The following is a 24,342-nucleotide window of genomic DNA, read 5'->3' on the forward strand; positions in this document are numbered from 1 at the left end:
TCAATCACGAAATGTATATGCGATATGGATAATACTTGTAAAAATGATACATCGACCAAAAAGTCATAAAGTCATACAACATTTCATGTTAATAGTTGAGTATAACATATTTATCCAATACAATGATCCAGGCTTGCCAAAATCCATATGGACACAAAATATCACATATCTATAATACAAAACATATGCTCAAAAATACCATATAGGCATATAACAAAGGCTCCTAGTCTATTGATTTCCCACTAGCACATAGAAATAGATCATGAGCTACCTTTGACTATTAGGGAGATGGAGATGGAGATGAATGTGATGTGGGTGTCTTTCAAATGTGCTCACTAACTTTCTCCTATCTAGAATTCTCTAGAGTTGCAACTGATACAATCAAAAGTATAGACATCAATGTATAAATATATACAAAAATGTAATGATAGTTAGATATATAATAGAATAATTACTTAACACATACAAATAATCATGCTATTCATTGACAACAAGGGAAAATTCATGATAAGGAGAGACAAGGCCCTGCAACAAGCATTAAGATAGCAATTAAACTACATACAAGTATCATTACAATTTTCAATAATAGATCATTAAAATAACAAGTGAAATTTACTAATTTTTCTCATGCCTTTCTCAAAGATTTAGAACTTTCTACTACAACAACAACACCATGATCCAATGTAGCACGAACATCAAGAGGAGTATCTTGTGTCGACAACTAAAAATAAAACAACTATTGTTCAATTATCAAAACTACATAAATTATTTTTACAACACCTTTAATGGATAGAGGTTACCTCAGTGTAAGTGCCTCTATGGAATTTAGTGTGACATGTCAATGTCGAAGGTCCAACACCAAACTATTCGACATCCAAAGTGACTAATGAGAAAAACATTCATATAAAGTTGACCATTCACATGTAATAGTTAATTTTTTTACAAGATACATACTTGATCAATCAATGGTGTCGTATAAAACATGGCTAGGGGAATGTCACAAGTAGTATAAAAACTCTAAAACTAGATTTTTATCACAATCATTGTACTAATTTAGTTATTTTAACATTTCAAAATGAAATTTAATAAACAAAATTAAATGAACATGCAAATATTTACCTGGGTATCAATGTAGAATGTCTCATTCAGTAGAGACTCTTTCATGACCATATTCTATGTAGCATATGGTTTCTTTGTAAGTACATGTTGACTACTATCAGGGTCATAAGTGCAAAGAGAATTGCATGACTGACAATAGTGAGATGGAACTTGAGTCCTACAAGATTCACTCCATCAACATGTACTAGAGGCTTATCATACTATATGAGGGTTTGAGTCAATGATCTAATGGACTCTAAGGTATCCACCTTGACACTCTCCTTCACAATGGAAGGAATGATCACGTTCTCCACCATAGGTCTACCTAGGCATCTCGATGCCATGTTTGGGCCATGTTGTGCCCATGCTCTATCCTCTGAGGATCCCCCACCCCTACCTTAGAGATTTAGATAGTTAAAATAGTTAGGGATCTTATTGAGGACAACCTCACAATAGAGTTTCCTCAAAAAGTACTAAGGCACCTCATGATTATTGCATGATGATTGATTGAAAACCATCCACCACCTATCCAAAAATTTATTCCAAATCCCTTTGTGGTGGCTCCATGTAAAGTGAAAATTTTGGGCTTAATAAATTCACCACATGGAAAGGAAAAACCACTAAGTCAATTTTCTCTTGGAGGACTTTACATTCAAAAGAGGGGATGAATCCACTAGACCCAATCCTAAATGATACGAGGACCGAATACTAAGTAGATTGATTGTGTTTGGAATGTGTTTGACCCTCTTTTGTAAGTTGAATAAGTAAAGTGCTGAAATTGAAGACAAAATAATTGGAAACAATGAGCTACAGATTTAGGATTTTGTCATGCACCTAGATCTGAGAAGTATTAAATTATTCGGAGGTGCTTTGCAAAATCTGCCAAAAGTAGTAGGGAACATGTGTTCGGACCAAGACCACAACCTTCTTGGTCCTTATAACTTTTAGCACATCGAAAAGGGTTTTTCCATCTCCACAAATAAATTTTAATTCCAGAGGTACAACTGTGCACCTATTTCCTGCACATAGAAAGAAGAAGAAAGGGGTTGGGAATAGGGGTTTGCCTAAGTCAACCCCTAATTTGGAATCAACCTTGAATAAAATATTGTAAATGTTTGAAATAAATGATGGAAAGGTATACCTTCAAATCTGCAATAGATGATGATGATGTTTTGCTTCTTGAATGTAATCATATATGCTGTATGAAATGGCATGAACCTGGCAAAACCCTAACACAAGCACATGCTTGCAAATTAATGATGTAATGTTTCTCAAATGGATAGATGAATAATATGCATCCTTGAAGAATGCTTGATGATGAATGCTTAAAATATTGAATGCTTGAATGCTTGAGTTCCAATTCATCCTTCATGAATGTCTATCCAAATGAGAGGGGAAGACCTCCTTATATACCTGCCTATCATCAAACATTTAATTTTCTTACATAGGATGACATGAGGAATCAATTCCCACTAAAATTTGAGATAGGGCCAAGGGGCCAAAATAGGTCCCAATTAGGGAGGACCAGGGCGTGGAGCCCTGGTCCTACCCTAAATTGGGTCAGGAATAAGGTGCCCCAGCATAGTGCAAGATGAAAACTTGAATTTTATTGCATGGGGGAGGCGTAAATAGGTCCTGATTAAGCATAGGGATGAGAAAGCTAATGTGAGAGCCTTGAATGCAGCCAAAATTGCAAAGTGGTGCAATTTCAAGATGCTACATTAATCCCCCACTTTGGTGGGAGTATGAGCCTATGCAAATATTGTCAGTACAGTAGAAGAAAGAGGGACGAAGAAAATATGGATTGTGGAGCAAGATCACAAGGAGTATAAGATACTACTAATTTTGAGGAACCAAGCCCCCAATCTTACGATCTTAACTCGCTCAAACATATGAGAAGACACACAACAAAAGCTAAGAATAACAAACGAGACCTCAAATCAACTAGCCAGAGAGACCTTGATACCAAAATGTCTCAAGAACTAATATTATTCTTAAAAAATGTCATCTCACGAACACAACTGATCACATAAAAGAGAAAAGTAAGCATCATTCATGAGATATCAATAGAGAAACTATGATTTCATGAGAAGAAGAAGAGAGAGCATGAATACACGCTAGATGTGTTTATCCATGTGATCCATGAGAAGGATGGTGAGAAAGGGCAAGGAATACTCGCCCCTAGATGTTTTTATCTTGGTGATTCATGTGGGGAGGAGAGTAGGAATAGTCCAGTTGTTTTTAGCTAGTTTCACCTAGCCCCATGCGTGTGTGCAAGTGATGTCTAGTTTCAAGTGTATAGCACCCCATGTAAGAGTCTTTTCTCCATCTTTGAGTGTGCTTCAACATGTTTAAGACATGTAATGTAAATGCAAATGCCAAGTGGTGAATGATAGATACATGCATGGTTTCAAGGCCATCTTGTTTAAGAGTCTTTGCTCTGGTTTCAGTGATATGTAACCCCATCTTAGACATATATCAAATGTTTTATATGGTTTGAAGTGTGAATCAACTCGCTCTAAGATTTTTTACTCTAGTTCCAAGAACGAACACCTTATTTAAGACATGCAAAAATGATATGCAAGAGTTATAGTACAATATAGTAAGTACAAAGGGAGCGATATGGGTAACCCCCCCCCCCCCTTAAGATGTCAACATAGTTTTATGTTGATGTCTTAAGGAATCTTAGAGATGAGGACACCATCCTTCAACACCAGGGAGATATCCTTTAGGTAAAAATGTCATAAATCCAAGCTAGAGAGGGAATACTCTTCAAGCAAGGATAAAATAGTTGAAAAAAAGATATCTTGCAACATGTGTAAAGGAGATCCTTGGAGGAGAATAGATCTTTTCTAAAAAGACATCTACCTCCAAGAGGAGCTATCTTGAACAAACATAACATCTTCTACCAAAAGAAGGGAAGGAGAACAAGAATTCATACTTTCCTCCTATTGCTAGGTGAAAGAGATTCTTGATGAAGGATGACACACCTTTTGATACAATGCGAAGGGTAAGTTTATGATAGATGTACATTGCCAAGTAAAGAAGAGGTTGCAGCCAAGGACTTACACCTCTTGTATAAGAGAGAATCCCTGAGAAAACAACAACTTCACACAAGGAATGACACCAAATCATGAAACAAACACCACTAAACAAAGGAAAGGTGGATCCTTAAAAGGAGAGAGAGAGAGAGAGAGAGAGAGAGAGAGAGAGAGAGAGAGAGAGAGAGAGAGAGAGAGAGAGAGAGAGAGAGAGAGAGAGATCATTGCCCCCCAAATGTAAGGACAATGAGAAGAATTACACAACTTCCAAAGAGAGATTATTGATCAGAGACGTGTCATTTCAAACAAAGAATAGGTACTAACAAGGGACACACATGCACACGTACGCACATGAAGGATAATTATATGCAAGAAAGGATATCAAGTTATGAATTATGCAACACAAAAGAATAGATAATATTCAAAGAGAAAGAGAGAAAAAGAAAGAAGGATCACAAAAAATCTCTAAGGAGAGATCATTCATAAAAGTATCATTTTAAACAAGGAATAGGTCCTAACCAAGGAACAAACATGTGTTTGTATCAAGGATAATTCCACACAAGAAAGGACATAAAGTTATAGAAAATGCAACCCCCACAAGGAATAGTGATACTTTAGATAGCAAGGCAAAAAGGGAAAAATCTATACTTGCCCCCCCAAGTAAGAAGGCAAGGATATATTAGGGGGAAGAATCACACATTTCCTTAGGATAGATTATTCATAATAGAAGTATCATTCCAAACAAAGAATAGGTCCTAACAAGGGACACACACGTACTCGCATGAAGGATAATTCTATGCAAGAAAGGACATCAAGTTATGAAGAATGCAATCCATAAAGAAAATGGTGAACATTTTAGAAAGAGGTAGGATAATATTCTGCCCCCCCAAAGCATAGGGACATTAATAAATAGACTATTATGTTGCTCACTAAGTATTATTGCACTTGAAATTTTACCATGATGAATGACAATGAGCCCCCAATAGGTAGGCCAACACTGTCACATAGTGAGGAGTAACATAATAAGTACTTGAATGTTATTTGAAATGATTATGAGAAATATTCCATTCATTGTTAGATGTTATTTTGATGACACCTAAATCAATATAATTTTGTATTTTTATTTTCAAAGCTTGACACTGATTATTAGAATGACCATAAATTTGATTATACTTGAAAAAAGTAGGATTTTCAAGATGTTGTCTATGTTTTCTTCTTCTTTTAGGTCAAATAAGAGAGATTAAATTAGCATGGAGAAGATTGGACAAAACATTTTCTTATTGTAACACCATATTGGAATGAGAAGATGTGGATTCACTAAACAATGGAGGAGGGGATTTTGACAAAGGAAGAGGTTGGAAACCTAGTTTTTCATTAGAAGAGTGTGATTTCTCATGACTTTCAAGACTTTGTTGCACACATCCTAGAACTTGTCCATTGTACTTTGTCCTATCATTATCAAGACATGTGTTAGAAGGAGAAGTGGGAATTAGTTTAGAAGATTGGATAAAAGACACAAAAGGATTCGTGAAGGCTTCAACCTTAGATCGAGGGATCTTATACCCATTGGAGGAGGCTGTAAAGTCTCTTGTACCCCTATTCCTTTTTGTAGAAGCATCATTGATAGGAGATGGTGTTGCTGAAGGAATCATAGTACTAAAAGGGGAAATATATCTCACTTCATCATAAGTGAAATTATAAGGATTAGAATCAACATTTATTATGTGAAGTTCATTGTTATATATGAATTTGATTGTGCGATGAAGGGTAGAAGGGACTACTTTCATAGCATGAATCCACGGTCTACCTAGAAGAATGTTATGACTATAGGTAATAGCAAAGTCACGGGTAATAGGTAATATGACTATACCAAGTGATTCTATAGGAACATTATCAAAGCCACACACACAAAGATGGTCGGGTTGAATAGAAGAATAATCTTAATTTATCTTATCTAATAAGTCAACACATCAAATGTTAAGAGCTGACCCATTATCAATTAAAGTACCTCTTATCTTTTGTTCGTAAATGCAAGGAGTAATCATAAGGGGATCATCTCTATTTTTAACCTCTATAGATGGTAATTCATCTTGTGAGAATGTGATATCATTTGGTTTAGAAATAGGATGAGGAACCACCCTTTGTAAGGCTTCTTGGATCAACTTATGATATGAAGGTGAAGTTTGAATTAAATCTCAAATGGAAATCTTAGCTAAGATACCATGAAGATTTTCCACAAGATTAGATTCCCTATCAACATGTTTCTTAGAATGAAGTGGGGAAGGAAGAGAGGTTAAAATAACATTGGGATCTTTCTTTTTGACATCAACATTAAATGAGTGATGTAGTTTAGAACCATTTTTTTTTTCTAGTTTCCTTTCCATATTACTTCTTTCACATATGTATTTTTCATCTTGTAGGATATTAGGAGGTTTTTTAGGTCTGGGCTTCTCATAACTAGAAGGATGAATGATATTGACTTGACTAGGTTCTTTTTCTCTAAGGATACATCTTGAGCAAGAAGAGAATCAAGGAAATTGCTAATAAATTCATCTTCTTTCTCTAAAGCATCTTTGTGATTAAGACAAACATTAGGAAAGGGACTATCATATGTAATAAATGCTTCATCTCTAGGAGGAAGATCATGAAAAGAAGCTATGGTATCATCCTCTTGCACCAAATAATCCTTATAAGGGGGTACCTTTTAGGAGAAGAAGGAACATAATTCTCCAAAGATTCATCTTTAGGAGGGATATCTTTGAAAGAAGTGTCCATATTCCCTTTTTGCACCAAATCTCCCTCATTAATGAGATCAATTTTGGGAGAGGGTAAATCATAGCTATGAATGAAAGGGAGAACTAAATTATCATCATATGCATGAAAGGGAACATCATGAACATCTTTAATGTAACTTGAAATTGAATTAGAAAAATAAGATAAGAACTCCATATGCACTTATGATCAAACAAGAAACTCATATGTCATTAACCATAATAATGTTCACCCTATACATGCATATAAAATTGAATAAAGGAGGGAGAATGGAATTTGAATTGGAAGTTTGAAACTTGAAAAATAATTGAATAATGCAAAATTCTAGGAAAAATGATTACTCAATTGAATGAACAAATTGATTGAAAGAATAAAGAGCAATAATGCAACCTCCTAGAAAATTGAAATTTAAAATTAGGATTTTGTATAAATTACCTCTTAATTTGAAATTTGAAATTGAAGGAATTAATTTAAAATAAAAAATTAGGGCTCTTTTAATTAACCTCTTAATTTTAAAATTTAAATTTGAAATCATCCACAAGAGATTTAATTATAAAATTAGAGCCTTGCAAAAAGAACCACTTAATTGGAAATTTGAAATTAGCTCTAAGATTGAAATTTGGAAATTGAAAAATTGGGAAAAGCACAAGATCAATTTAAATTTTAAAAATTAGAGTTTTTTTAATTAACCTCTTAATTTTAAAATTTAAATTTGAAATCATCCACAAGAGATTTAAATTAAAAATTAGAGCCTTGCAAAAACAACCACTTAATTTTAAATTTGAAATTAGCTCTAAGATTGAAATTTGGAAATTGAAAAATTGGGAAAAGCACAAGAATAATTTAAATTTTAAAAATTAGAGTTTTTTTAATTAACCTCTTAATTTTAAAATTTAAATTTGAGATTGTCCACAAGAAAATTAAATTCAAAATTAGGGTCTTATACCTCTTAATTTTAAAATTTAAATTTGAAAATATAGATCTAAGATTGCAATTTTGAATTTGAATTGAAATTAGAAACCAAATTTGAAGAGGGAAATTCAAAATTTAAACAACCCACAAGCTTAATTTAAAAAAAATTTTAAATTAGGGTTTTTGAAACTAACCACATACTTTTGAAACTTAATTGTGAAATATGTCTTGTAGATGAAATTTTGAATTATGAAATTGAAAAAGTACTCAGATCTGAAATAATTGATCCAAATTAAAAAATTGACAAGCTCAATTTTGAAAATAAAAATTAGGGTTTTAATGAAATTAACCTCTAAATTTTTAAAATTTACAAAGAAATCAAACTTGTAAATGAAAACTTGAATTTTAAATTGCATAAAAACTCATATCTAAGAACATAAATCAGAAATAAGGGTGTAAAGGGTCGGGTTCACCAAAATGTAAAGTGGAAAATTTGGGCTTAGTAAATTCACCACATGAAAAGGAGAAATCACTAAGTCAATTTTCTCTTGGAGGACTTTACATTCAAAAGAGGAGATGAATCCACTAGATCCAATCCTAAATGATACAAGGACTGAATACTAAGTAGATTGATTGTGTTTGGAATGTTTTTTACCCTCTTTTGTAAGTTGAATATGTAAAGTGCTGAAATTAAAGACAAAATAAGAGGAAACAATGAGCTACAGATTCGGGATTTTGTCATGCACTTGGATCTGAGAAGTATGAAATGATTCGGAGCTACTCTATGAAATATGCCAAAAGTAACAGGAACCATGTGTTCAGACCAAGATGCCCACCCTCTTAGTCCTTCAAACTTTCTACCCATCGAAAGGGATTTTTTCATCTCTGCAAATAAAGCTTAATTCTAGAGGTACAACTATGCACCTATTTCCTACACACACAAAAGAAGAAGAAAGGGGTTGAGAATAGGGGTTTGCCTAAGTCAAACCCTGGTTTGGAATCAAGCTTGAATGAAATACTGCAAATGCTTGAAATATATGATGGAAAGGTATGCCTTCAGATCTGCAATAGATGATGATGATGATTATTTGCTTCTTGAATGTAATCACATATGTTGTATGAAATGGCATGAACATGGAAAAACCCTAACACACATGCATGCTTGCAAATGAATGATGTAATTTTGTTCCAATGAATAGATGAAGAATATGTAGCTTTGAAGAATGCTTGATGATGAATGCTTAAAATATTGAATGCTTTAATGCTTGAGATCCAATTCCACCTTCGCGAATGTCTACCCAAATGAGAGGGGAAGGCTTCCTTACATACATGTTTGTCATCAAACATTTAATTTTCTTGCATAGGCTGACATGAGGAATCAATTCTCGCTCAAATTTGAGATAGGGCCTAGGGGCGAAAATAGGTCCCAATTAGGGAGGACCAGGGTGTGGCACCCTGGTCCCACCCCAAATCAGGTCAAGAACAAGGGGCCCCAACATAGTTCAAGATGAAAAATGAGGTGCAATTTTAGGATGCTACACTCCAATGGATAGTGAACCTCCTGTTGGAATCAAGGAACACTGAGAGGGTGGGGTGAATTAGTGTTCTACTTGTAAAGAAAATTTCAAACTTATTCTTAGACCATCGGAAGCAAATGCAAGAAAGTAAAATGTAGGAACACAAGATAATCAACCACAAAATCATAACACCAGGATTTTTACTTGCAAGCCCGAAAAGGGAAAAACCATGGTGGGATTGGAACTCACAATATTCATATATTGTGAGCAGGAGTATATAAATATTACAAAAGGGGAATGCACATGCATTCAAGCACGTTGTCTAGAACCAAAGGTTCAATTACAATTTGTAAGTCCCACTGACTTACAGATCATCTACAATGATAAATGCAATGATTAAAATCCAAAATAGCATCGAATAATTCCTAGATGAGTTCTGTTTAAGTGCATAAATTTTTATTGTAACCGCTCTGTATCTCTACCATGTTCTTCTTCTCAGTCAGTTACTAGATCAAGAATGCACATGTGAAACAGCACCAAATAGGTTTCTCAATCACTACTCACTCATATCACACCACTAAAATATTTTCAACATTAGTTATATATATTTGCAATCACAAAATAAAACATTCATCAAGTCGGCCATCCATAATATACAATGTGACATGTAATCGGGTGTTGACTTAAACTGGATCTCTAAAACATATGTGGATCAACCAAATGATGTCAAAATTAATTTTACATGTTGGCCCTATCATCCCATGCATAAATCTGACCACTACAATTGCCACAAAGATTCTGGACCAAAAGTGATCTGCTTACCCTGAAATATCATTGATACATTACCGGATCACTTCCTCTATCGGTTACCAAAATCGATAACTACCGGATAGAATTTCCAAGGAGACTTATCATCAATGACAACCCTAATCCATTATCCATGTAATGGTATCCACCGGATGAGTTTCAATTGCCAACAATCTCCCCCTTTGGCATTGATGGCAACACTCATGAAAAATGACTAAGTGTCAACCTATATACTGGATCAAAATTTCTAAGGCTCCCCCTTAGACCAAAAACTCAAAACTTGTATCAACCAAAAACTATTATCATTCTTTGTACATTTTCACTCTAATCTCCCCCTTTGGTAGCAATACCAAAGTTGGGGTGTTGCAAAACAATTTGTATACAGGGATATATACCGGATATTATACATACTTGAAGATATATGCAAAAATGGTCTTCAAAAATCCTAAGTGGGTATCCCACCAATTCTTCTAGTTTTCCAAAACTATGTTGAAAGGACTAAAAACATAATCATATATCTCCACATCTTTCAATTCTATCGAAACTAGTTGTGCCATTGTCTTCATGCAATCAACTTTGTTGCTCAGCATGGTGTCCATCCGAGGAGCAATAAGGTTCTGGAGCTAACCAACCCACCTCAGAATATTGTCCTTTTTTGAGTTTAGGCTCAAGATTTGATCAATTATAGCCATCACTTTTCCTTCTATACTACTGGTAAGGGATGCATTGGAATCAAATGACTAATATATACCATTAAGCTTTCCCTAGAAAACATTGATCTTCTTGTCTATATTTGATGTGAATTTGGGTAGTATAAGGCATGACTTGTATATCTTTCCTCCTTCGCTCAATGCCTTAGAGATTGTTTGCAATCTTTTGTTCAATCTAACTTTGTCATATTCAATCATTACACATAATCACATAATCAAATCCAGAAGAATTACATAGACTAATGGATTGTGGAAATCTAATGACATTGATCTTTAATCATCTTTCAGAATATCTACATACACACCTCCTTGAATCTATCCAATACTTTCTTGGTGGTTTGCTTTTCCAATGACTCAAAATTGGTACTAATAGTGTTGATCAACTATAGCAATCTACCAAAGGGGTTGGAATTTGGATCTAATTGCAGTTCCGGTACAACCTTTTGTAAAATACCTACAGTCATCTCAATAAGCTTTTTGTCCTCACTCTCAGATTTAACCAAGTCCTGACTAGCTTGAGCCTGGACCGTTGCAGCAACCACCGACCTTTCAGCTGGAGACATCTATCTAATGTCAAGAGGTCTATCAAAATTAATGGATATTTGTGAGAAAATCCTTTTCCCTTTGTCCTTCGATGTGCCAATTGCCATGATTACTGGGACATCATTAAATTTTTTCTTTCCCTTATTGACCTATTCACCCTTATCCTGTAGCTTGTCCTTATCTGACTCCTTTTTACATGCATCCTTTTCTAGTTCTTTCTTAGTATGAATTTCTTCTTTATCATTTTCTTTTTCTTCAACCTATACACCAGTGTCACCACTTGGTGCAGTAACATTTTTTGGTGTCTCCTTGGCCTCTTCAGCTTTCCCTTCCACCATCTCTGAGTGGTCAACCAGAGGATTTTGATTGTCCTTTGCATCAAGAGTTGTATTGGCCTAATCTTTTGGATGAGAGGTATCTTCCTTCTAAGAGTCATCATCATACTTGGGGTTGATTTGCAACCGACTGTTCTTTAGAAACTTTTTCCATATTTCTTCAGTTTCTTTTCTAACTTTCTCAACCCTGCCAATCATAAGCTTGTTTACTCTATTTTTAGTTTAGAATTCTTTCTTGTTGGATAGCTTTATGTGTCTATCAACTTCTTGTGAGATACAAGCACTGATATTGATCAATCCACGTTCTTTCATTTCCTTGTCTAATCGGCTTGCAATTAGCCTTCTAGTATCAAGAATGTTGTATAAATCTTTTGGAATGCTATGTTCTAATTCAATTAATGATTTGTTGAAGTTACACAAATGCAACACAACAACTTCTCAATTTCCCTCTGATCATTCTCATCAAGATTATCATACGATGTACTAATATTCTTGAGATTACCATCAATAACTATTTCATCAATCAATTCTTTTGCAGCCAATGGGGGAATGATGGTGTATTTACTTTCCACCTATAGGAGTTGAGGAAAAATCAACTCTATAGCTCCCAAAGATCACCTGCATGCAAATTTGTCATAGAAAGAGAGAAGAAAATAAAAAATTCAAACCTCCAGATTTGGATAGAGCTCGGAAAGATATTTTTGATGATATAAAGTGTTTGAAAAAGAGCCTTTGTATGACCAAGTTACGACCAAAAGAAAAAAACCCCTCTTATAGGGCATAAAGAGGGTTAAAAAAAAATTTGACGAAAATTTTCTGACGCATCAGCAGGTACAGTAATATGGATTTTCATGCCTCAAAAAAAAATGCCAATAAAAATCATGCCCCAAATGCCCTTGTCACCAAAAATAGGCAAATTATATATCAAAATTCATCTAATTAGCCTCCCGAATTCAACTATGAGCTCTTGTCAGATTCAAGACTTTCATAAAGCTCTATCCTTAGCTTCCTTCATCTTTTAGGTCTACCAATTAGAGAGGGTTCTAATTTTGTTTTCTTTCTTTGTTGGGCACCACTAGACTATGGTTTCCTAATCACTCGGACAAATTTTCCTTTCTTCTTGGCTTTCTCTGCTTCCTCATCTGACTCTGTCTCAAATGCAATAGGAGATAGAGTGACATAAGTTCTTTTTTGGTTTTTGATTTTTCTTCAGTACTCCTTTGTTGAATGAGCTTTGAGTTGGTGATGGCTTCACTGGATCATAGGGGAAGACTTAGTCTCCTTAGGCTTTGACTTTGAGGGAAGCGATTTAGTCTTAGGATTATTTGATTCCATCTCTTCTTCCATGTGAGCTGTCTTCTCCTTAGCTTTCATGATAGCTTCTCTGGTAAATCCCATCTTCTTAGGCACTACCTCTACCATTTTTATAACCTTTCTCTTCCTTTTGGGCTGAGTGAACTTCTTATGCAATTCCATATCTTTTTCCTTGAATGTGCCAAATTTTGCTTCTTGAGGGTCAACCAGTTTTCTCAAAAGATGTTGAGCATATCCTTCAAGAGTTTGAGCATCGACCTCGTAACCCATTGGCATTATCCATACTGTCCTTGGCTCTACTGCCTCCATGTGGCACTGGTCTTTGTCCATCATGAAACAAATAGTATCTACATATTTGTCCACCACTTCCTTAGGGATCCTTTCCCTATTCTTCTTTCTACCTTGGAAGGTTTTGAAGAAACTCCATAGGGCTGCAGTCTGATTCTCTCTATTTCCCAATCTTTGTAAACCTTATTTGATTTTAGTGGCTACCAGTAAGTCATATGCCCATTGGACCCTACTTGTCCTAGGGATTTCATTTATGAAGTATAGTACTAGACAAATAATCAATGAACCAAATTTGAAAGCATTCTTCTTATCTATTTTGATTTTCTTCATATTGCTCAGGAGTTCTTCAAGAAGAATTATGCACAAGTCATACTGCATATCCTCTTTCACCATCTGATAGGTTGTATATATTGTAGTATCGAAGACCGAATTCAATCTACTAGACTGATAAAATTTGTACCCAATAATCATTGATGCAAATTTAACATCATTATCTAGGATATCATCAATCATCATTGATCTATTGTCAAATTGAGCACCGGTTAGTTTTATGACGGTTGGGTTTGTTACCTTCCTCAAATTAGGTTTTCCACCAGTTTTGTACAGACATGTGACTGCATGAATGGCTTGCTTGGTTATCTTGTAGGGTCTATCCAACCATATAAATTCATCGTGAACATGACTCAAAATATATCTTACCCATTAATCCTCATCGAATGTCATAAAGTAAAAAAAATACATGAAACCCTTCTTCTATAAGTGTGCATATTTTGGTTTGGGATTTCCAGCTTCATCCATTATGTGCTCAGTATACAAGGTCAGGATATCCTTACTTTTAGTTTCCTCAACTGTGCAGTGAATGCATGCCCTAACATCGTCAATGTGTAGAACTCCATATGGAACAGACAAAAAAGTACCATTGGGATAATCTTCAATAGATTTAAATGGATTTCTATTAAATTGTGACCTTGCTCGCTCATAAATTTCTACCACCAAAGGTGTATCAATAGAAGAAGATGCCATTTCAATAAATTTAGGGTTCAAAGGATGAACATGCTTCGGTAAATACCTTTTTCTTTTGTCGGATGCACAAGAACTTGTCGGATCACCTCAAGCCTTCTGATCACCTTGAAATCTGGTTCGCCTCACTCTGTAGCTTCAAGTCTTCATTTGTAATGTGAAAAATGGTTCACATTTTTCTCTTTTTAACTTTGCAAACCCTAACTTTAAGTTGAAATAAATGCAACTATAAAGCTCAACCGGATGTCATGTTCAACATAATCCTTTCCGCTAAATTCCAAGATTGGTATGATGAATTTTGGATAATAATCTCCTAGCATTTGCAATCAACCTTGATCGATCACCGATCTCTTTAGAGGGTTCTGCAAGATTTTGCATGAAATGCCACCGCTAAGGCCAAATGCCTTAGTTACTGGATGAAGATCTTGCACCCAATTCAGGTGCAAATCCATTGGTTGCCTTGGATTCATCTTTTCTAATCCACATCTTCTCATGCTTTTCCCCGATCTCTTCTACCTTTGCCTTACCTTTCTCATCAACTTTCTTGTCGTCTACCGGAGCATTCTTGTTCATATTCTTGCTTCTGCAATACTTTTCAATGTGATTGGTTTTGTTGCATGCATTAAAAACAATATTGTTCTTCTAAATAGCCCTATTATTGCTTTGGTTTCCTCTAGATCTGCATTGATTATCCATATCTCCAAATCTACTACAAGCATGGCATTTGACATTCTTGAGACTTCTACATTCAATTGACCTATGACCATACTTGTTGCAATTGTAACATTGACCGGTGAATGATGAGTTAATTCTGATTGAATCTATTTCTACATTGACTTCCCATATGACCAAATTTATTGCAAACAAAACATTTATCATTGAACTTGTGAGAATTAGGCTATCTTACTAGAGGATTCTTGCTCTTCTTATGATTAGTCTTTGCATTACTTTGTCCATAACCGAAAGATCCTCCTCTCTCAAATCTGAGTCCTCACATGTCTTTTCCATGTCTCTAACTTTCTAGCATCTCATCAAGCCTTGCTGAGATAGCATTGAATTTTTCTTTGTAATCATTTGCAGTAGAAAATTCATCTCTTAGGACAACAATCTGTCTTTCAAGTTGTTGACCATTATTCCTTTATTGTGTCAACTCAAGCTTCAACTGATCATCTCATAGGTGAGTCTGAAGCATTCATCTGATCTGTCTTTCAATGATTGAGTCAAACTTTCTTCATTCTTCTTCTGGTCTTCAATCTCCTTAGTCAACTTCATCACAATGGATTGCATCTCATTCTTCAATACAACATTCTCTCTAGCAAGCTTTTCACATTCCTCATTTTTACTTTGGTCTTCAATGTTTTGCTTATGTTTCTCCTTCATCTTGTCCATCAACTCTTTTCTCTTATCTCTTGAAGTGTTGACTTGATCTTTTAAATCATTAATGAAGTATTCAGTTGCACTAAATTTTCTCTTTAAGGAACTTATTTCATTTCTTGATGCATCAAGATCCTCAAGAGCCACACAAAGTTGTCTCTACAAACCGGATTCCATTGATTCAATCTCCTGGACCTTCCTCAAGAGGTTAGGCTTCCTCAGAGGAACTAGGCTCCGATACCAATTTTTGGAATCAAGGAACACTGAGAGGGGGGGTGAATCAGTGTTCTACAAGTAAATAATTTTTTAAGCATTCTCAGACCACCAAAAGAAAATGCAAGAAAGTAAAATACAGGAACACAAGATAATAAACCATAAAATTTTAACAACAGGATTTTTACGTGGAAACCTAGAAAGGGAAAAGCCACAGTGGGATTGGAACCCACAATATTCATATACTATGATTAGGAGTATATTAATATTACAAAATGGGAATGCACGTGCATTGAGACACACTTCCTAGAACCAAAGGTTCAATTATAAAATGGAAATATAACTGACTTACAGATCATCTACAATGATAACTGCAATGATTCAACTCCAAAATAACATCAAACAATGCTTGGATGAGTTCTAGTTAAGTGCAAAAAGTCTGACTGTAACCGCTCTATAACTCTGCCTTGTTCTCGTTGTTAGTTAGCTACCAGATCAAGAATATGCATGTGAAACTACACCAAATAGGTTTCTCGATCACTAATCACTCATATCACACCACAAATATTTTCTACATCATTCATATATATCCATAATCACATAATAAAACATTCATCAACTCTATCATCCATAATATGCAATGTGACATGTAACTGGGTATCTACTTAAACCAGATCTCTAAAACATATACGGATCAACCAAATGATGTCATAATGACTTTTACATGTCGGCCCTATCATACCATGCACAAATCTAACCACCACAATCACCACAAAGATTTCAGACCAAAAGTACTTTGCTTACCCTAAAATACCATGACAATTACTGAATCACTTCCTCTATCAGTTACCAAAATCCATAACTACCGGATATAATTTCTAAGGAGATTTAACATCAATGACAACCCTAATCCATTATCCATGCAATGGTTTCCATAGGATGAGTGTCAATTGCTAACACCTCCTGCATCCTAGCTATAAGGGTTGATTGGTTCTAGGGTTCGTGAAAGCTGCACATAAGTCAACTTTATTTATTTTCTTTTTCTTTACTTTAGCATATGATAACTTGTTTTCATATAATTGTTTTTGTTCTTCTCTTTTGTTGGACTGCACATTAATTTGACCAGTCACTAAACCTACATGGGCTACAATAGATTGCAGTGAGTTCACACGACTTGTCTTATGAGAGGTTTTCAAATTAGAATCTTTAAGCCTATTGATCAACTCCTCAAGTTGTTTTTTGTTGTTTTCAATTTTCCCTAATATGTTTTCTTGTGTGCCTCGAGGATGTATAGGAATTGAAGGAGGGGTTGGCTATGCCTCTTCTTTAGAAGGCCCTTGACAAGGAGGTGATGGTGGGTTTTCAATATTCTTATATAGATTCTCAATTCTTTAAATTTAAAACAAATTTTAATTTAAAAATCTAATTCAATCCATAATTTAAACAGAATTTGAGAGTAAAAAATCAAAAATACATACTTCTTTGACCCTCTCCTCATCATGTTGCCATTTTGATGATGATCTCACACCTTTGGGAGAAAAAAAGTGGTCTTCCTTTAGCATGTGCAGCTTGGAGGTCGAAAAACTCAATCAAAACCCGTGCTTTTGCAGAAAAAATGAATACTAAAAACCATTTTTTTTGTTTTTATAACAACTTTCAAGTTTGGTTCATGCCAAATAAGGCGCACGTACCAAGCCTATTTGGCACACACCAAATAGGGTGCACACCTTATTTGGCACACATTAAAGTGCTTGATGGGGGCCAAAAAGTTTTTGGCAATTTTTTGGTCCCACATCTTGGTACACTTGCCCCATACACTAAAGTTTTAAGTTATACATATTAAAAAAATTGAAGGAAATTGAATGAAATTTAGTAAATAAAGGTAGAGGTCCTCTTAATCTCATTTCAATATTTTATCAACTAAATTATAATGTCAATTTAAAAAAATATATATATAAATATAAAATAATATGAAAAATCTATATAATAATAATAATTTTTTATCATCATGTGTGACCAACAGGTTAACAGCGATCGGCGATTTGGTGCATGGGCAGATGTTGGTTGGGATGACCCACCACACGTGTTGCAGTGGGTGTTCTCCAAAGGTCGCTAGGAGGATAGGGCTCCATTTCTGCGAAGACATTGCAGAGAGTTACAACCGGTTTCAAAATATTTCCAGGGTTTTTTCAAAAGGGATCCGCGGCGTCGAAGGGATAGCCCTAACAGGAAAGGATCGGATGGATCTGTTCACTGCTCCTTTGCTGAAGTGGTAGCCATGGGTCCTTCATCAGTGTCTAGGGCATCAGGTTTTCTTAAACAGTTGAATGGAGCTTGTGGTATTAGGGCACCTGGGCATGCTAAACCATCGGACATGAATGTGGCTGTTAATGTTAATGATGTGGGAAGCTCAAGCAGAAAAGAGAATGTGGAAACTAGTAACAAGGATCACTTTGTTCCTTCGAAGGAGGTTTGGTTTCCTCGACCTTGTTTTGATTTTTCTGGTTCTATTATAGACGATAGGGCTTCCAAGTTGCATTATGTGGCTATTTTAGGGGAAATCTGGGGCCCTCTGACCAACCTATCCAAATTACATTCTAAATTACACAAGCGTTGGCCTTCTTTGGTTTGTTTTTAGTTGTTGTCCTCCAATTCTTGTGTCTTGGTTTTTGAAAACCCCCGTTGCAAGGATGATATTCTTAAAAGCTCATTCCACTGGTTTGGTAATGTTTTAGTTAGGGTTTCTATCTGGAAACCATTCTTTGTTCCGGAACAGGTCAAACCCAAATCTCTTTCGGTCTGGTTCAGCTTGCCTCAACTTCCTTTTGAGTTTATGGATCCGGAGGTGCTGAAGTCAATTGGGGATAATTTTGGTTGTTTTCTAACATCTAAATCGGTTCTTGAGGAAGGGAAGGTTCTAGTAAAAATATGTGTTCTGATTTCCCTGACATCTGTATGCCCAATTTCTTGTAATATCAAGTCAAACGAAGGCACCTGGAAGCAACCTATTGTGAAAATGAAGGATGATCTGGTTCAAAATCTGGTAATTGTGGATGCTCCTTTGTTTTTTGACTTTTGAAATGTAAAAACTAGGATAAACAATGAGGTTGATCGAAATATTTTGTTTACTCTTGCTCCACTCAAAGACTCATCTTAGGTCTTAGTAGGGTCTATTTGTCATGGCAAGGAAGGCCTAAACAATACTGCCCAAATAAATCATAATAACCTTGCCAAAGATTCTTCTCAGGTTTTAACTGGATCTGTCCAATATCTCAAAGAGGGACTTAATAGTATCGCTCTCCCTAATAATAAAACGGACATTGTTGTTTCTATAAATGAGGCGAACATCTCACCCCAGGGTATGGGGAATGTGGGTCAAGTTGAAGTTGGCATTCCCTCTTTTGGTAAACAGTCAGCTCTTCCTTTATTTCATGAGTCTTTTTTTTGTTCTCTTAAGGAGGGGGGGTTGGATAGTAGCGTAAGGGTTGAGGACATTAATGTTTTAGATCGATCGTCTGATCCTATTGCTGCAATCGAGATAAGTGCTTTGGTTGGGCCTAGCCCTGTTAATCTTGATGATGATGTTTTAATCAAACAAGTCAAAGAGTTACTTCATAATGAGCCCCCTAAGGATATTCCCAAACCTCAATCTCTACACATTCTTCTAGATGATCACACAGCTCAGCTAGAGGATCAGTTGCTTCAATCTAATAAAGACTTTGCTGAAGAAGAGGTCTCGGAAAAGGTAGTGTGCTCTATTGGGAATGATCTGGATTTGATTCATAAGAGTATGTCTGTCTCTCCTTCCTTAAACCCCTCTGAGGCCCCTATTATCTCCTCTCAGGATGGTCCAAATAGAGTTGTTATTCAGAATGCGACCTTGTTGCACTACTCTTCTCCTGTGAAAATGCCCATTAAATCTTCTATTGCCTAGGTTCAGCTGAATCTCCCTAACACTATAGTGTCACTTGGTAGGGGTAGACCTCCAAAGAGTCAAAAAACTCAGTTGGAAATTGATGCTGGTGTTCAACAAGTTCTATCGGCCTCTCCTGGTTTCAAGAAGGCGGCCATCTTGGATTTTGGGAATGGACCTGGTAGTGGGTCACTCAAGTCTAAGAAAAGGTATGTTATTAGCCCTCCGGTTACTAGATCTGCTTTGGTCAAGAAAAGTTTACACAAAAACTTTGGGGAGAAATGTTCTTCTCCCACTATTGAAAAGAGGGGAGTGTCGACCTCCCCTCGAATCCAATGAAGATTATTTCATGGAATGTTAGGGGCTTAAACGCCCCTAACAAGAGATGCTTGATCAAGTCTTAATTAGATTTGGTTAAGTGGGATTTAGGGTTACTTCAGGAAACTAAACTTTCATTGGAAAATTCAGAACTTTTATTTTCTTCTTGGAAAAAATGGAAGTTTGTGTCTTGTCCTGCTACTGGGGCATCAGGAGGTCTGTCTCGGTTATGGAATGATTTTGTAGTTGATGTAAAATTGGTCGCATCTGAGCCTAGCTTGATGTTGTCTTTAGTTTCTTTTAGAGCCTCAAGTTTAAAAAATATGGGTGTTTAACATTTATGCCCCCTCAGGTATTTCGGCTAAATATAGGGTGCCCGCCTTAGGAATTCTTTTATCCTATTTGGGGGAGATTTTAATGTAGTGTCGAATTTAAGTGAGAAATCAGGGGGGGTTTACCCAAATAAGAAATCCATGGATGATTTTAATGCATTCACTATTGATATGTCCCTTCTTGATTGCAAACCCAATAATGGTTTATTTACATGGACAAATATGAGGAAATTTTTTTCTCAAATTGCGGAAAGATTGGATAGATTTTTACTCTCAGAAAATTGGTTTGAGTCAGACATTGAGTTTTTTTCTTCCATTCTCCCCATGGCTGGATCAGATCATTTCCTGGTCTCTTTGACTATTGTATGGGACAAACCTGGTCATAAGATTCCTTTTGAATTTGAGCCAATGTGGTTTAGGGATCCCTCTTTTCTACCCCTTTTGAGTAAATGGTGGAAAGAGGCTCCTTTTTGTAGGGGTTCTATAATGTTTCAATTGGTTAAGATATCTTTCTTAAAACAAAATATTAGGGGTTCGAACTCCCTTCACTTCAAGAATATTTTTACAGAAAAACAGAGGGTGTTAGACATGTTCGAGGTTCTAAATAGGCACGTCTTGCTGCATGGTTTGGGTTCTAAGGTGTTGGATGAACTCAGGTCTCTCAGGAGTGAACTAGAAGAAATCTTGGCTAGAGAGGAGGTATATTGGAGACAAAAATCTTGGGAGCTTTGGCAAGCAGATGGTGATAAGAATACAAAAAAATTTCATGCTAGCACTAAATTGAAAAGGGCCAGGAATAGGGTCTCTTGTATTCAGGATTGCCAGGGGAATATCCTTTCTAAGGATGAGGATATTTCTAAGGAAGCGGTTAAGTTTTTTAAGAATCTTCTTTCTTTTGAACATATTGAGGAGTCAAACAATATCTCATCTTTTATTCCTTCTCTGGTATCTCCTGAGGATAATAGATTCTTAATGGCACCATTTTCAATAGATTCTACTAGCTAAAGGTCTGAGTCGGGCAATTGGCTTAGCCCGTGAGAGTGGTTCATGGAAGGGCATTAAAATTCAGAATTTTGATCAAAGGATCTCTCATTGTCTTTTTGCTGATGACACTCTCCTATTTGGTTATGCATCCTTGAAGGAGGCTCGTGCTATTGATCAAGTGATTAAGGATTATGTAACTTTTTCGGGTCAGAAAGTCAACGTCGAAAAATCTAAGGTTTTTTTTCTTAAATACACATTCCCTGCTCTAGGATAAGCTTCAAGAGTTTTGGGGATTCCAACTTGGGGTTCTTCCCTGCACTTATTTAGGTGTTCCTTTTTTTGCTAATAAGGTTAAGGTTAGTTTTTGGGATAAAATAGTTTCAGGGGTGTCTAAGAAAATTTTGGCATGGAATCACAAATGGCTTACCATGGTGGGGAAAATTGTGTTAATCAAGTCAGTCTTAAATGTAGTGCCAACTTACTTAATGTCAATTCTCAAAGCTCCAAAGGAAGTTGTTGTCAGTTTACAAGATACACTGAGGTCTTTTCTTTGGACCAACAACAAGGATGAGAAATCTAGGACCCCCCTATTAGCCTGGGATAAGGTGTGTCTTCCTAAAGAGCTTGGGGAATCTGGAATTCGTAGCTTGGAAAATCAAAATTTGGCACTTGGGGCCAAATTAGTGTGGAAATTATATGATAATCTAGCCTCCCTTTGGGCTAGAATCATGTTCACCAAGTACTTATCTAATGGTGCTAGGGAGTCTATATTTCAAGCTGAGTCTCTGCCTAAGGGGTCGGCCATTTGGAATTTCATGGTAAAATGTAGAAAAGTCTTATTGCCGCATCTTTCTTGGATTGTGTATGATGGTCTGAAAGTTAGATTTTGGGATGATACCTGGAATGGTCATTGTCCTATGGACTCTATTAGGGATTGGTCACCCTTGAAATCTATTCTTTTGGATAAAGGGGGGGCCTGCTTATCAAATTATCTCACTATAGTTCACGATGGCAATATGGTGTTGGCCCAGTGGAAGTCGATTGATTTTATTCCTATTAGTTCTAGTCTTAAAGAAGATTTTTATTCTACTCTTAGAAACAGAACAATCATCTTGTCTGAACTTGATGATGAGCTGATTTGGACCAAGAATTCTACTAGAAAGTATTCAGTAAAAGATGGCTATAATTCCCTTATGTTGGGCAAGGATCTCTCTTCTTGGCCTTACAAATTATTTGGCTTCCTGCATGCCTACCAAAGGCTGGAGCCTTTTCATGGCTTGCTGTGCAAGACAGGGTTCTTACTGGGATGAGATTGGATAGGATGGGTTTATCTATTGTCTTTCCTTGTGTTTTATGTAATCAAAAATTGGAATTGTCATCTCATCTTTTTCTTCATTGTGAGTTTGCTTTAGGATGTTGGAATTGGTTCTTTGAGAAGTTAGGCCTCTCTTTTGTTACTAGTGGGGACCTCCTCTCACACTTTAGAGCTTGGCCTCTTTTGTTCCCTTATTCTTTTTATGCATGTCTTTGGATAATAGCTCCATCGATCATTGTTTGGAACATATGGCTAGAGAGAAATGATAGGATCTTCAAACAATCATCCTCGTTGCTGTCTGACATATTGGTTAAGATAGAGGCTTCTATCTCAGAGGTGGCTCTGTCATATATTCATAAGAATTTAGACCATTTGACATCCTTCTCCCATTGGGATGGCATGATCACAAGAACGTGGAAATCTTTGTCTATTATTCCCTCCCATGGGTCAATTTCAAAGGGTATGGCTCTCAAAAATAAGAGAATCATGGCTACCTGGGTTCCTCCTCCTCTGGGTCATTATAAAATCCACTTTGATGGTGCTTCCAGGGGGAATCTGAGTATGGCAGGGGATGGTATGGCTATTCTAGATCACAATGCAGTCTTAATATTAGCTCAGTGTCATACCCTTGGGTCTCAGTCAAACAACTTTGCTGAATGTCAAGCTCTGTTACTCGGAATTGACATGGCTATTTCTCTTGGGATAAAACATCTTCACATTCAGGGGGACTCAATGGTTGTTATCCAAAGTGTTTTGAATTGTAAAAACAATTGTTGGCACTTGAAGTATTTAATTGACCACATTTTGAAGAAATTATCTTTCTTTGATACCTATTTGTTATCTCATTGTTTTCGAGAATTGAACAAATTGGCAGATTTCCTGGCTAATTTGGCAATCGATTCGGCTGCTTTTCATAAGATTGTGGAAAAAGATGACATTCCTCATGATGTCCTCCCCGAGTTTTTGCCTCTTCCCAAATAATAATTTTCTCAAATTTGTAGCGGGTTAGAAGGTAATATATGTACTTCTTGAGGATTGGGGAGGCAGCAAGGCAACTGGCAATACATTTGAATCTGTGCCTTCTCTTTATCTTCATTTCTCATTGAAATATTCATATTATCCTCTACCCAGTACAGTCGGTATCAGTTCTTTTTGTGCTGAGAGGAGCCTTTACTTCTTTCTGCATTTGAAGTACTTATACATCTCTGTTCTCGGGGTAGATGTTAATGTGTGTATCTTCTTCGAGGATTGGAGAGGTTTTTTTTAACTCATGAGTTACTTATGTTGCGGAGGTATATCTGGGTCAGGCAGCAGGTTGGGGCATTTTTTGGCTTTTTGATTTTAACTATGGGTGATTGTTCTCAAATCTATAAATGCTATTGGCTCTAGGATTTTGCTTCCTTTTTCCGAATGGTCTTATGGTGTTTGGAAATCATTTTTTATTGTGCTTTACTCTTTGGTATCACTTTCAAGTGTCTTTGTTTCTTCCTCATGTGCAATAAGCTTGTCTATGTACGATGGCTGGAAGTTTAAATC

At 36.0% G+C, this 24,342-nt stretch overlaps 1 protein-coding gene across 1 annotated transcript; it reads left to right on the plus strand.

Annotated features, from left to right (window-relative positions):
- Window positions 1-23,292: 23,292 nt before the first annotated feature.
- Window positions 23,293-23,787, plus strand: LOC131856605 (uncharacterized). The gene has a single exon (XM_059208448.1). It carries the CDS (start codon window positions 23,293-23,295, stop codon window positions 23,785-23,787), a length of 495 nt encoding a protein of 164 aa, XP_059064431.1.
- The last annotated feature ends 555 nt before the right edge of the window (window positions 23,788-24,342 follow it).

The sequence above is a fragment of the Cryptomeria japonica genome, chromosome 7 (assembly GCF_030272615.1).
Source record: "Cryptomeria japonica chromosome 7, Sugi_1.0, whole genome shotgun sequence".
In the NCBI taxonomy this organism is placed as follows: Eukaryota; Viridiplantae; Streptophyta; class Pinopsida; order Cupressales; family Cupressaceae; genus Cryptomeria; species Cryptomeria japonica.

Excerpts from the sequence above, each read along its gene's own strand:
- LOC131856605 (XM_059208448.1), top strand. The coding sequence starts at position 23,293 with ATGGCTACCTGGGTTCCTCCTCCTCTGGGTCATTATAAAATCCACTTT.